The sequence below is a fragment of the Psittacula echo genome (assembly GCF_963264785.1).
Source record: "Psittacula echo genome assembly, chromosome: Z".
In the NCBI taxonomy this organism is placed as follows: domain Eukaryota; kingdom Metazoa; phylum Chordata; class Aves; order Psittaciformes; family Psittacidae; genus Psittacula; species Psittacula echo.
This window is the reverse complement of record NC_137742.1, coordinates 66,017,348-66,030,969: the sequence shown is the minus strand read 5'-3', so window position 1 is coordinate 66,030,969 and position 13,622 is coordinate 66,017,348. Positions and strand designations below refer to the sequence as shown.

General features: G+C 39.2%; 1 protein-coding gene across 2 annotated transcripts in view; it reads right to left on the bottom strand.

Annotated features, from left to right (window-relative positions):
• The window catches only part of SRFBP1 (serum response factor binding protein 1), a 75,274-nt gene that overhangs the window by 1,062 nt on the left and 60,590 nt on the right, over positions 1 to 13,622 (bottom strand). For both annotated transcript variants that reach the window (XM_080637303.1, XM_080637302.1), the window contains exons 5-7: positions 2,625 to 2,706; positions 729 to 1,464; positions 347 to 384 (exon numbers count right to left, since the gene is read on the bottom strand). In XM_080637303.1, the coding sequence (XP_080493429.1) occupies positions 347 to 384; positions 729 to 1,464; positions 2,625 to 2,706 (856 nt within the window). The remainder of the gene's footprint in view (positions 1 to 346; positions 385 to 728; positions 1,465 to 2,624; positions 2,707 to 13,622) is intronic.

Here is a 13,622-nt window from a genome sequence, read left to right as displayed (position 1 = left end):
CTGAAGGAATTACTCAAGAGATAAATTACTTGTTAAGTATCATAATCTGACACCTTTTCCTGTGCATGGGTAACACTAACTACACAACATGAAGTCAGACAGGAAAGGACTTTCCCGTGTAAACCCTACTTTAAGTATGTCTAATATTCAAAAACAGGTAATAGCAAATAACTCAACAGATTAAAATAAAAAGCTTACAATTTGACTATTTTAACAACAAATGTTAAAATGTGTGCTGCAAAATTGAAATGAAACAAAAACCAACCTATCATGATTAGACTGCAGAGGCAACAAAATCTCAAGATGTTTTTACTCTTACAACTTTACCAGGTTAAGTAATACATACCTGTTCTTTCATTTTTGTGAGGCTGGTCTTTTGTATGTCTAAAAATAAAAAGAGAATTTAGGATTTTTCAATAGACTTGCAACATAACAAACACTTGTGACTAAAGAATTGCCATCACCAAAACACTCATGCAATGACTTTTCCAGCATAATGTGCAAAACCCCTTATATATTATCATAGGATCATACAATGGTTTGGGTTGGAAGGGACCTTAAAGATTATCTAGTTTCCTCTTTGTTAATAAAAAAGCAAAAATAGAAGTATTTACTTCAGGTCTCTTCAGGAATCGTCCTTATTTGGGAAGGGCTACTAAAAATCACAACCATCTGTATTACTGGGAAGAAAGGAGGGAATAGAGAATGTAACAATGGGAAAAAATTACCTTCTCTTTTGAAATTTCTGATTAGAGGCCGACAAAGAACTGCAGAACACTGATTCTAGCTTGCTTGCTTTTTCATGTGGCTTTCCTTCTTCCACAATCAAATCTTGCTCTGCCCTAGCCACTGTGTTCTTTTCTTTCTTCACTATGTTCTTCTGAAGTTCATTCTTTGCTTTTGCTGAAGAAAGAGCAGTAACTGCTGCTATCTTTTTCTTTCTTTTTACTTTGCCAATGAAGAAATCATCGTTGCTGTCACTGTCAGAATCTGATGACTGGTTATAAAACCTCTCTTCAGTACTATCATCAAAGTACTCCTCTTCATTAGGATGTTTCTGGTCCCTATCATCATTAACTCTTTTTGCATTTAATTTGTTCAAGCTTGTATTTTCTTTCCTTGGTTGATAGCCAAGTTTCCTTCCCATTTTATTCTGGCCGACTGCTTGTGTTTCTACTGCCTGAAATGAAGATTTTTCTAGAACATATGCTCTCTTAATTTCTATAGCTTTCTGCTCAGATTCACTCTCACAAGGCTCTTCAGCAACTTCATCAGTTTCTACGTTCATACTATTTTTTGTTTGGTGTTCACATCCTTGCTGCTTCTGAGCTAATTTAGGAACCTGGTCATCCAAAATGCCATTGAAATGTTGTGCTGATTTAGGCTCTTCTTCTGATGTAGCCTTTTTCAAAGGAGTGGCTTTGTTTGGGTTCTTTCTTGCATCCTTAAAAGCTTTTACAGCAGCTATACAAAGGACAGAAGGAAAATCTTTTGTTGCAGCTACACATGACTTCATGTATATTATTATAATATAATAAAACAATTTTGCAAGTTAAGTATGTTGCATAAGATAAGCAGAATTGGAATTTCCTTATCAACCATTTACTGAACACATGGGACAAGAAATACCTTAGAGTCAAGCTGCATCAGGGCAGGTTTAGACTGAATATTAGGAAAAATTTCTTCACAGAGGGTGATCAGGCATTGGAACAGGCTGCCCAGGGCAGCGGTGGGGTCACTGACCCTGGAAGTGTTCACAAACCATGCAGAGGAGGCCCTCAGGGACATGGTTTAGAGGTGGACTTGGCAGGCAATGGTCGGACTTCATGATCTTAAAGATCTTTTCCAACCTACCTGATTCTATGATTGATTCTAAAGATATTCCAGGTACAGGGTTAAGAAAAGCCAGGAAGCAAATGTGAAATTATCTGCAATTGAATACACTGTTAAACTTCAGTTTAACTGTGAACTCTTCCATCAGCAAATAATCTGCAGCTGATAATCACGTTAATTTAGGGCACTTCTTTGCATGCAAAAACTCAAACAAATAAATTGCTCAGATATAATGAAATGAGTATTTGTACCTGACCCTTTTTCAACATCAATTTTAGTTGGAAAAATTTGAGTTTAAAGAGAAGAGGAGATAACCTAAAGAATCAGGATAGATTCCCATAGGATTCTGGGGACAGTTTCCAGGGAAGTTTAAGGGAGTCATTGCAAAACCTTTTAGCTGCTTTTGGGACCCCAGCTGTAATGCTCCTTTTGCCTTTTTATCTGCATGTTATTGTGATTACTGCCAATTCAGTCTTATTTAATTTAGAGATACTCTTTTATATCCACTGAATTTTTAGAATTTTTTCAGTTCACATTATAAGCCCTATTTATAAGGTCCTATACTCTTAACTGTCTTATAGCATACTGTCACGAATAAACTCATTTTAATCAGTATAAATGACTACAAGCTTGCAACACTTGGTTCACCGCAGCTAGTTATGGTAATTACTGCAGATATTAGTTATTTAGTTTTCTTTTTATACTGGTTGTTCATGTCAGGAATATATAGGAACAAGGTAACGCACTAGTAAGTTACTGAAGTCATAAACAAGTAATGTAATATTTCATACCTTTAAGTTCAACAAATCTGGGTTTCAAGGTGGGGTGTGTTGCAAGTCTTGCAATGGCTCGCTCTGTTGCAGTACAATTTGGCTTTACAAAATAAATTTAAAGGCACAAAGTCAATAAAATGGTGGATACTTATACAGGTCTATATCAGTTATGCTACAATACATACTAATGTGATTCTGGACTATTAACTAAACAAGAGGAAAGGCTTATGATACTGTAATACTTGATTTTTTTTTTTTTCATTCTAAATGAGGAATAATGTGACTGCCCAAATATTGGCAGAAGTGTAGCACACATGTAAGCAAACCTGTTATTTCTCAGGTACTGAATATGGCTAATGTGATTTTTATTTTAAAAGCATAACAGACACATCTTTCAGAGCTAACACACTGATTTTACATTCACTGTTTCTTGCACACACAAAGCAAATTCATGAACCCACTGAATAAGGAACAACATATTGGTAGAAGACATTCTGCATGAAAGAATACAAGCAGCTTGCAAAGAAGTGCAGTATGAATGCCATGCTGGAGCACATCCCGTATGAAGACAGGCTGAGAAAGTTTGGGCTGTTCAGCCTGGAGAAGAGAAGGCTGCGTGGAGACCTCATAGCAGTCTTCCAGTATCTGAAGGGGACCTATAAGGATGCTGGGGATGGACTATTCATCAGGGACTGTAGTGACAGGACAAGGGGTAATGGGTTCAAACTTAAACAGTGGGAGTTTAGATTGGATATAAGGAAGAAATTCCTTACTGTTAGGATGGTGAGGCACTGGAATGGGTTGCCCAGAGAGCTTGTGAATGCTCCATCCCTCGTGGTGTTCAAGGCCAAATTGGCCATAGCCTTGGGTGACATGGTTTAGTGTGAGGTGTCCCTGCCCATGGCAGGGTGGTTGGAACTTCATGATCTTAAGGTCCTTTCCAACCCTAACTATGATTCTATGACACAGCAGGTATTGAAGAAATATACATTAAACATGTTTAAGAGGCAATGTCTAGCCTGATCTTTTAGACAAACAATCCTGAATTTGATGTGGCAGAATACCAAAACTTTTTAGACTGATTCAAAGAACAAATTTGATCTTCATGCTTTAATTTGAAAAAAAAAAGGTGAAAAGTAGGAATTGCTTCTACATCTGACTTTTTCTTTTATATATTAGAAGTCACAGGTATGGCACATTATGAAAGCTACCTCATTTTCAGATTAGTGTCATCACTCTGCTTAAAAAACAACATGAGAGGTATTTAAGACTTTTCCAAAGACAGCTACGTTGTCTTTTTTTGAAGGGAGGGAAAGCAAGTGTAACAGGTTTGTAAAACACAAACTTAGCAGGAAGATTTCTTTAAGCTTCCAGTGGAATTCTTTTGGAAAGAGGAGAAAAGACACACCCTCCTCGTTTTCTCTTACTGGTACTATGATGGATATATTTCTCAATTGTTGCTACTTGTGATTTGAGCCATATGCTACAGTAAGTACCACAGCAGAGGCCACACGAACCAACAGCTGATGAGTCTCATCAAGAATCGGGTAAGAGCCCCATGACCCAATCTGAGCTGATTTTAGTGCCCAAAACCTCAGCAGAACATGCTGCCTCTCCTGCCGTCAACAAGCACTGCAACTGATGAGCCCAAGTCACAGGTATGTAAACAGCAGGGAATAAAGGGTGGAGATTGTACAGGCTTTGCCCTGGGAAGGAGGTAACTTTCTCCATAATGGCCAAGATGGTGCCGTGCTTTGGATTTGTGAGTAAAGCATTTTAGAGTTGATAATGTAGAGAAATGAAGGATACTGATCACTTAGCAAGATTGACAGTGTAAGTAGGTGTATGTACTCAAGCCTTAGGCTGCAGGCTATAAACTTTCACCTAGATATGCTGAACTTTAACCTAGTTAAGTAAAAGAAGGCCCTAGAGCTGGTTCATGATGGAATATAAGGAAGTGAGGAAGGCCACTACGCTTGTCAGCAGAAGGTACAATTTTCAATATAAGAAATCACCTGCCTGGAGTCAATGAAGGGACCCACTGAGGAACAGGAAGATGCCAGACCTTAATATTACCTCTGGCTGGAACTGTCAAAAGAGCAGTGGGTAGTTTAGATTATAAGGGTATAACTGCCCTTACATGGTTTTCTCTGTTTGGGGTGACTCTACGGAGGCACCCAGCTTGAGCTGTTTCTTATCAATATACTGAAGAACTGCTTGAGACTCTGCTCAGGGAATCCTAAAGTTCAGCCAAATAGGCAAAAAAGTTTGCATTGCGTGTGTGTTTGTGCCTATGGAGTCAATACGGGGCACCCATTGGTTCACTAGAGCCACCCACCACAAAGGGACTATGAGTCCTTGTGGTTAAAGTCTCAGCTGGTATGAATGTGACTCCTTGATTGTGTGATGAGTCCTTTTTCCCTAACATGTAACATACCAATGATTTAGTTATTGCTGAGTATTGCTTGAACAACACCAAGGCCTTCTTTGTTTCTCACTCTGCCCTCCCAAAAAGCAGTCAGGGGGAAGGAAACACACCTGGGATAGCTGATCCGAACTGACCAAAATGATATTCCATTCCATATCAAGTCATGCTCAGCAATAAAAGTTCAAGGCAAGGAGAAGGAAATGGGGCATGTTTGTGGTTATGGCATTTGTCTTCCCAAGTAACTGTTAGGTGAAATGAAGCCCTGCTTTCTGTGATGTGGCTAAACATCTAGCCACTGATGGGGAGTAGTGAATTAATTCCTTATTCTCCTTTGCTTGCACACACAGCTTTGCTTCACTTATTGAACTGTCTTTATCTCAAGCTACAAGTTTTCTGACTTTTGTTCTTCTGGTGCTATCCCTATCCTGCAGGAGTGGGATGAGCGAACAGCTGCTGCTGGGTGCTTAGTTGCTGGCTGGGGTCAAACCATGACACAAACACTACCTAATACATCAGCAATGCATTTAAGGTAACTGATTTGCTTGATGTAAGATTTCTCAGTAGGGATCTTACTTGTTTGCATGTGCATTTTCTTCCAGCAGAATTATGACATTTAGTATAAACTTACATATTCACTGCATAGAGACAGATGGACACTTTGTGCCAACTACTAGTTCAAGACAGTCACTTTCAGTGCACTGGTCTGAAGGAAATGGAGCAGAAGATGACACTACAGCTATACCAGAGCCAGTACTTCTAAATGTGAAACCATTTAATTTGTTTGCAAAATGTAAATCTTGTTTCTCAACCAATGCAAAGCAAATAACATTTTTATTTCTTCTGCTGTAGTTCTAAAGCCTACAAAATATACCCAGGGTGTGTCCAATCATATTTCATATTTGAAGTGCAGAGAATCTGAGAAATTTAGTACCTTCCTTTCTCCTGAACTCTCTGCTATTACTATTTCTTCAGCTCAAGAAAAACTGGAAAAATATTTTCTCTGTAGACTGTCTACAGAACTATGAACATGGGCCAGAGGAGATGGGTCAAAAGATGGGTCCATTTCCAAGGACCACAGAGTGGCTTACTTTTGGGCTAGACTAGCTCTGAGAACCTGAAATCTGAATTTTGATCCCCATGTGACAGTGCTGCAGGCTGCCACCAGATTCCTGGGACAGCAAGCTCACATTTCTAAGATCAAATGGTATTTTCTTTGGAGATCGCTCTATAGCTGGAAAATCTATTTCTGAACTTAATTAATACACTTTTTCCCTCAGCTACTTCCTGTGGGTTTTGAAAGAATATACCATGAAGTTCAGAAAGCAGCAGCAGCTTCTGTGCAACATCTGGTGTCCCTTAATTCGTATATTTATAGAAAGGCTTTAAGTATATACATGCCAATCCATATGGAATAACCACATTTTTTCCTTATAGCAAAATACAAACACTATTCACACTGACAGTAGCCAACAAACACACAATATGACACTCACATTCTTTAAAATCTCCCATTTTTCTGCTTTTTTGGCACATTCAATGCTCACTTTATTTTTCCTTAAGTATTTTCCAGTATATAAGAACCTTGGCAGAAAATAACACTTAACAGAAAAACATCAACTACATTTATAGCACATACCCTTTCTGCCTCCTACTGCCCCCATTATGTTTAATTATGAAGACACTGGAATCATACACATTCATTTTCACATGTTCCTGTTACTTCTTGTATTATTTTACACTATTATTATTTTTTTTTTTCACTCAAGAATGTCCCAGGTACCTTCCCTAGGAACTTATTCGGCGTGCAACTAAGGTGCTGCGAAGCGAACAAGGCAACTGAGCTGTACACAGCCACACTTTTCAGTGAAAAGTTGCAGGCTACATACAGAACCACCTGAAAGAGTCTCCTCAAACTTTATCTTGGTAAGTGATGCATTATTCCCTTATATAGTAGTACAAACGTCTCTCTATCATCACTGCTATGTTTCATTAAACTCCATGTAGACATTTAACTGAACTAATTTCACTGTCTGCATTTTCAAATCTCTTAAAATGAGAACGAATCAAAACTGCATAAACAGGCATTCTTCATTCTGAATAGCAGATGTGCTCAGAGAGGCATAAACCTCAAAACAGAACTTGTCAGTCATACCATTATAAAGCAGCAGCTGTATAACTTACTCATGTGCAAACACACAAAGACAAACTGTACAATGTGGCAATGACTGAGAAGAGAATGGACATTACAAGCTTGCTAAGATAAAGACAGACTCACAACGCAAGTTTTGAGATATGGAATGGCTCTGAGGGCTGGCAGAACTGGGTAAAAAACCCCAGAAAACTAAATTGAAGCAGCAGCATGATGGAAACCTCAGCAGATAGTTTGTGGATAGCACCTGTTTCATACAACCACAGGCCATAAAAGTGAGAAAAATAAACTTAAGTGTCTCAGATCGGAGCCTTGGGGCAGGAGTTGACAGAAATACCTTGTTACCTTGCTTAAGACCAGAACTTCAGGAAAAGAAAAGGTCAGAAACCTGGGATTAACTTGGGAACATGAAAAGGAGACTTCAAATCATTTGCTCATTCCAATTACTCTTCATGTTCGAATCTATTTTTGTTTATACCCTCTCTTCTATAATTGTAATAAATAATAGGAAAAAAAGGCCAGGTTAGATGGGGCTTTGAGCAACCTAGTCTACTGGCAGTGGGGTTGGATCTTTAAGATCTCTTCCAACACAAACAGTTCTAAAGAGCTCATGCTTCTGTTTTTCAATTGACTTTTGTATGAAAGGGTCTCACCAGCAACAAGACTACTACTAGAAAAGCGTACCACTACAAAGACTACTACTATAATTTCAGCTGGGAGAAAGGACAGTGCTGCTTATAATGCTTGGTGGCCCTGCATCTGTCTTTAGATCACCACTCAGTTATTTAAATTAATAACATGCAAATAGAGACATTCAGGGACCCCACTAACAAGTACTCAGTAAAAAAAAGCTATGACACAAAAAGTAACCTTGAATCAAGTCATACTCAAGTTCCTAAACTAACGGGAAGTGTAGTTTAATGTTGAGTGTAACAGCCTGATTTTAAGCAAAAAAATGGCAGGGGTAAACCAGGGTAAGCATAAAATCCCATAAAAATAAACCCCAGTTCTGGGCCAAAACAAGATGTCATCACAATACCCTTTGTAGCAGCTTAGGAGGAGAAGTGTCTCCCTACTAAAAAAAAAACAACCAAAAAACCCCCAAACAAAATGCCCAACAGAAAACCTGTTAATCCACACGTTCCTCCTAGAGCTCTAACTAGTTACAGCTGTCCTTCATAATAGCAGATGTGGTTAATGTGGAGTCACAGGGTAGCTGAAGGTGCCAAATCATGGCTGCCATCCAACTCCATCCCATGACCTCATACTGCTTTGGAATACAACCCTGGAGAAAAGTTACTTTCTGACTGTGAAATGCTGCTAGCTCTCCCCCTTCCTTTACGTCTGTGAGACATACAGCATATGATTTGTGGCTATCAGACATGAAGATTTTGTTATGAGAAGCAACTGGTTAATGCTATCACTCGTGGTAGCTCTGTTGCCTTTCTGCACCCAACAGCAAGAGATTGTTTGCTGACTGTGTCTTGCTTTGACAATAAAAGGACGGATCAACTAGTGGATGCAGGAAACTTGTCTCTGTTACATATAGCAACAGTTTACAAGTGAGCAGTTCTCCCAAATACTGAAATAACAGAGAACAATCCCATAGCATTCAAAGCAAAGAAACATCGGCACTAAATGCTTCAGACTCTGCAATGGGAATGGATAGCCCAAACCTGCCAGATTTATAATCAACTTTTACTCAACCTTCCCAATTTTCCACATAACATCAAAATGGTGGTACAGGTGTTATGAAGAAGTAGCTATACATGCCTAATTAGCAAGAAAGGTAAGAAGCTCTTACAGCAAATAATTCTCTATGGATCTTGGGAAATCATGTAAGTTGCAACATTTTTTTATTGGACTATATGCAGTTTTTAAAATAGACTGATGAAAAATTTCCAGTTGAAGCTAAAACGTATGTCGTAACAGATTCAAAGCCTTTGGAAAAAACCTCAGCAGGATAATGTCTTGTGAAAGAACAAGAGCAGAAAAAATTGAAAATTTCTTACAAAACTTCAAGATACATTAGTAAACCTGAAGTCCCCTTTGGCTTCTTCTTTATTATTTTTTTTTTCAACCATTGCTACAGCTTATATTAATTTATGTTGTTTTCTGTTACTGTGGTAATTCAACCATGAAAATATTTTTGTATTTACCTTTTTTATCTTGCAACCTGTGGTGGGTTAACCTTGGCGGGAGGTCAGGTGCCCACCAAAGCTGCCCTATCACTCCCCTTGTCAGCTGTGCAGAGGTGAGAAAATATAACAAAAGGCTCGTGGGACAAGATAAGGAAAGGGAGAGATTGTTCACTTATTACCATCACAGGCAAAACACACTTGACTTGGGGAAAACTTAATTTATTGCCAATCAAATCAGAGGCAGGTGGAGAAATAAAATCTGACTCTTAAAACACCTTGCCCCATCCCTCCCTTCTTCACTGGCTCAACTTCATTCCCAAACTCTCTACCTCCTCCCTGCCAGCAGCACATGGGAAAGGGGCATGGGGACTGTGGTCAGCTCATCACACATTATTTCTTCCAGTCCTTCCTTCTCACACTCTTCCCCTGCTCCACTGTGGGTCCCTCCCATGGCAAACAGTCCCCTATAAACTTCTTCAATGTGAGCCCTTCTCGCAAGCTGCAGTTCTTCATGAACTGTTTCAGTGTGGGTCCCTTCCACGGTATGAAGTCCTTCAGGAACAGGCTGCTCCAGTGTGGGTCCCTGTGAGGTCACAAGTCCTGCAGCAAACCTGCTCCAGCTTGGACTCCTCTCTCCACAGGGCCACATCTCCTGCCAGCACCCTGCTCCAGTGTGGGCTGCTCATGGGATCACAGCCTCCTTCAGGAATCCCCCTCCTCTGGCACAGGGTCCTCCCTGGGCTGCAGGTGGAATCTGCTTCACCATGGACCTCCATGGGCTGCAGGGGCACAGCTGCCTCACCATGGGCTGCACCATGGGCTGCAGGGGAATCTCCGCTGTGGCACCTGGAGCACCATCCCAATCTCCTTCTCTACCTGGTGAAGAAAGAGCTTGGTGTCTGCAGAGCTTCTGCTCTCACATATTCCCACTCCTTTCTCTGGCTGTGACCACTTCTGCTCAGTAACTTTCTTCTATTATTAAATATGTTATCCCAGAGGTGCTCCCACCATCGCTGATGGGCTCGGCCTTGGCCAGTGGTGGGTCCGACCTGGAGCTGGCTGGCACTGGCTCCATCGGACAAGGGAGAAGCTTCTAGCAGCTTCTCACAGAAGCCACCCTCGTAGTCCCTCTGCTACCAAAACCTTTCCATGTAAACATCATATACAGCATTATGGAAGCTGAAGACCCATAGCAACATGGTGTGTACTCTGGACAACCTCCTCAAATGCAGAACCGCACACAATAGTAGGCAGAGGTCCAGAGAATCTAGCTGACCTTGCATTGACAGCATTAGCACTGACTGTCAATTCATCACTGACCTTCCGGAGTCTTGAATCCAGCATCTGGAGACAGCATGACAGTCTTCTAAATACTATCAAGGTGCTTACACTGCTCTAAATTAATCTGTAGGTCTGGAACAAAGCTATTCTTTTCCCTATAATTTGTTCACTTGCATTTACCTACACTCCAACATCCAGTTTGGCTTGTCTTTTATCAAAAAGAAATACTAAGTATAAACTTGTTTCTATCATTGTCTCCTCTTGTTTTAAAATAAGAATTTCAAAACAGACGATAAATTCAAACAAAAAACCAATTTCTTGCTGTTCTTTGCTGCATGCATGATAAAAAATATCTACTATCCAAGCACCTGAAAAAGTTCAAAGGCTCTTTAAGAAGCCTAGCACTTTGTAAGTGTTAGAAGACCATATTTAACTGGAACATAAAAGAGTCAGTAAAGTTCTTTGGATTACCCTGTCACAACTAATTTAGCCAACCATACAAGTGTGATGCAAATTCCCCTTCTTCAGATAGGTAAATGGTCAAATTGAAATGGAGTATTTCATCCCAAACTACCACAGGGAACTACAGCATAGCTTGGCATGAACTCCAGACCTGTCCAAGTAGAGACTATGTATTTCATCTTCTACTAATTCTTTCCTTCTTCTCTTTATGCATAAAATAATTCCTATAATTGTTTCAAGAAAGAAAAGTCAGAGCAAAAAAATCCAGAATAAAGCAGGCATGGATTCTTAATTATCTCCTCATGGAGAACAGGGTAAACTCTAGGTATAAGCTGAAAAAACAAGACTGTGGGACAATTCAAATGCTAACTCTTCTTTACTTCTTCCAGGGCTAGTAAGAAAATGTGTCTACACTATTTGTATAGTTTGGCATCCCATAAAATCAACGCACACTTTTTTTAAGAAAAAAATGTTAACTTCTAAAGGTTATGCAAGAGAACATGAAAGGAGCACTGTGCCAACTCCCTTCCCCCCAGTTGTAGTCTAACTCATTTTGACTACAAGCACTGAAACCTCTGCTGGCCTTTGAGACAATCAAAGCATGCTGAACATTACTTCATGCTATGGAAAAAATATGTCTATGATGTGGACAAATCGTACTGAGAAAGTAAACTGGAAAGCTAACCATGATGAAACAGAAAACCTGACACAAAAAATGTACTTCAGGGGAACAGAAACAAAATGCATTGGATGCATTGATGGCAGTAGCTGTGAGCAATACAAAGAGAAAGGTCTTTGCTGCAAAATTCAGATAGGCTTTTTCAGAGAACATAATGAAATTTGGAGGAAAGATTGTCCATAAATTAGTTTGACAACCACTATATATCAGATCTGAAACCACAACTGACGGCTGCAGAAAAACGAAGTCGATAGATCCTTTGCTAGTAACTAGCCATCTAGAATGAGGGTCTGGAGACTCAAAATAGGCAGCTGTTTATTTATTCCAAACAGGGAATTATGCTGGCTAATCTCAAAATGAAGTTTGAAACAACTACTATTTGGGTAAACATAATTTTAAAGGTTGAGTAATTATTTGTTATAGAAATGAGAGCAGAAACACAGCACAGACCAACCACATTCAGGCAGTGCTGCAAGCTGGGCAGGAAACAGAACTCTCCAAGTTTGCTACAACCTGAATGCATCTCAGCTCCTAAGATCCAGCTGTGAATGATGGCATGTCCAAAAACTGTGTGGAAGCACATGGTTGTAAATAAATTGGAAAGACACAGGGATGAGCTCCATATTATTAAAATTATTTAGTGGGCCAAGAAGTTGACAGCATTCTGCCTTGGATGAACCTGAGAACTTTCAGAATTGAGGTATGTGCCAGTTTCTTTATGAAGCCAATCTGATGACAAAACTCTGTACCAAACTTCCAGGGATGTAATCTTGAGACATCCTTACAATATTTCACGTAAAACAGATACTCAAACCTGAAATTATCACTTGTCAGATGCAACCTGATACAGCACCATATATATATAAGCACATATGAAAGACAGTTTAGAACAGAGAAAATAGACATACTTCAGATCTTCAAATTTAAAACAGAGGCAGAGCTTCAAAACCAGCTAATATTTGAGAGCTTGAAATGAAGCTCCTATTTAATCAGGTATATTTAGGTAATTTATAACATAAAACATTTATTCCTGCCAACAAACCCTGTTTTTCTCAGAACTTTACATTTACAAACATATATACCACATATATCCATATGTAACTATCGTCAGGTGTCAGTGTCTTCAGATAAAACTCTTGGGAGAGATGTGTTTTTTAGTTCAGAGCACTGCTGAAGGATCTAAATATGAAAGCCTTGATGACTTAAAGACTTCACAAACGCCGCACACACTAACCAGGGGTAGGCCATGTTACAATATGCTATTCAAAACAAGACTGAGTTTCTTGGCATACCACATTGCAATTTGTGTGCACAACTGAAAACAGATTTCTTTTAATCTATATATTTTTCAGCCACTTTCTGAAAAAGAAAATGGAAATACAAATTCAGTTCACCAAAAAAACTATTAAAACATCTGAGATAAACATACCAGTTCTTTGGCATCAAAATTTTCCATCATTAAATCTATTGAGGGAGTATATGCATTCAAAACTCACTCTAATGATAAACACATGTCAGATATATATGGAAGCCCTGACATTACTTGAGCATATCAGCAGATGATGGATGTAAAATAAATGGAAATCCTGGATATTCACATTTTATAGCAAGTATTTCACTATATGGCACACAGTACAGTCACTTTTATGCTCAGAGGCTCTTGGTCATCATCTGGGCCATTACATTATTATTACTCAACTCTGGCATGCAGAATTTCCCTAATGTGTAACCACTCAACCATTTCAATCATTATGCAGTTATTTGAATGCCAAACCCAAGAAAAACTAGACAATCATCCTTTAAATTTAATGCTGTTACACATTCATTGAGTGATTAGATACTCATGTTTCCCATACTTTCTCTTACCTAGTAATCT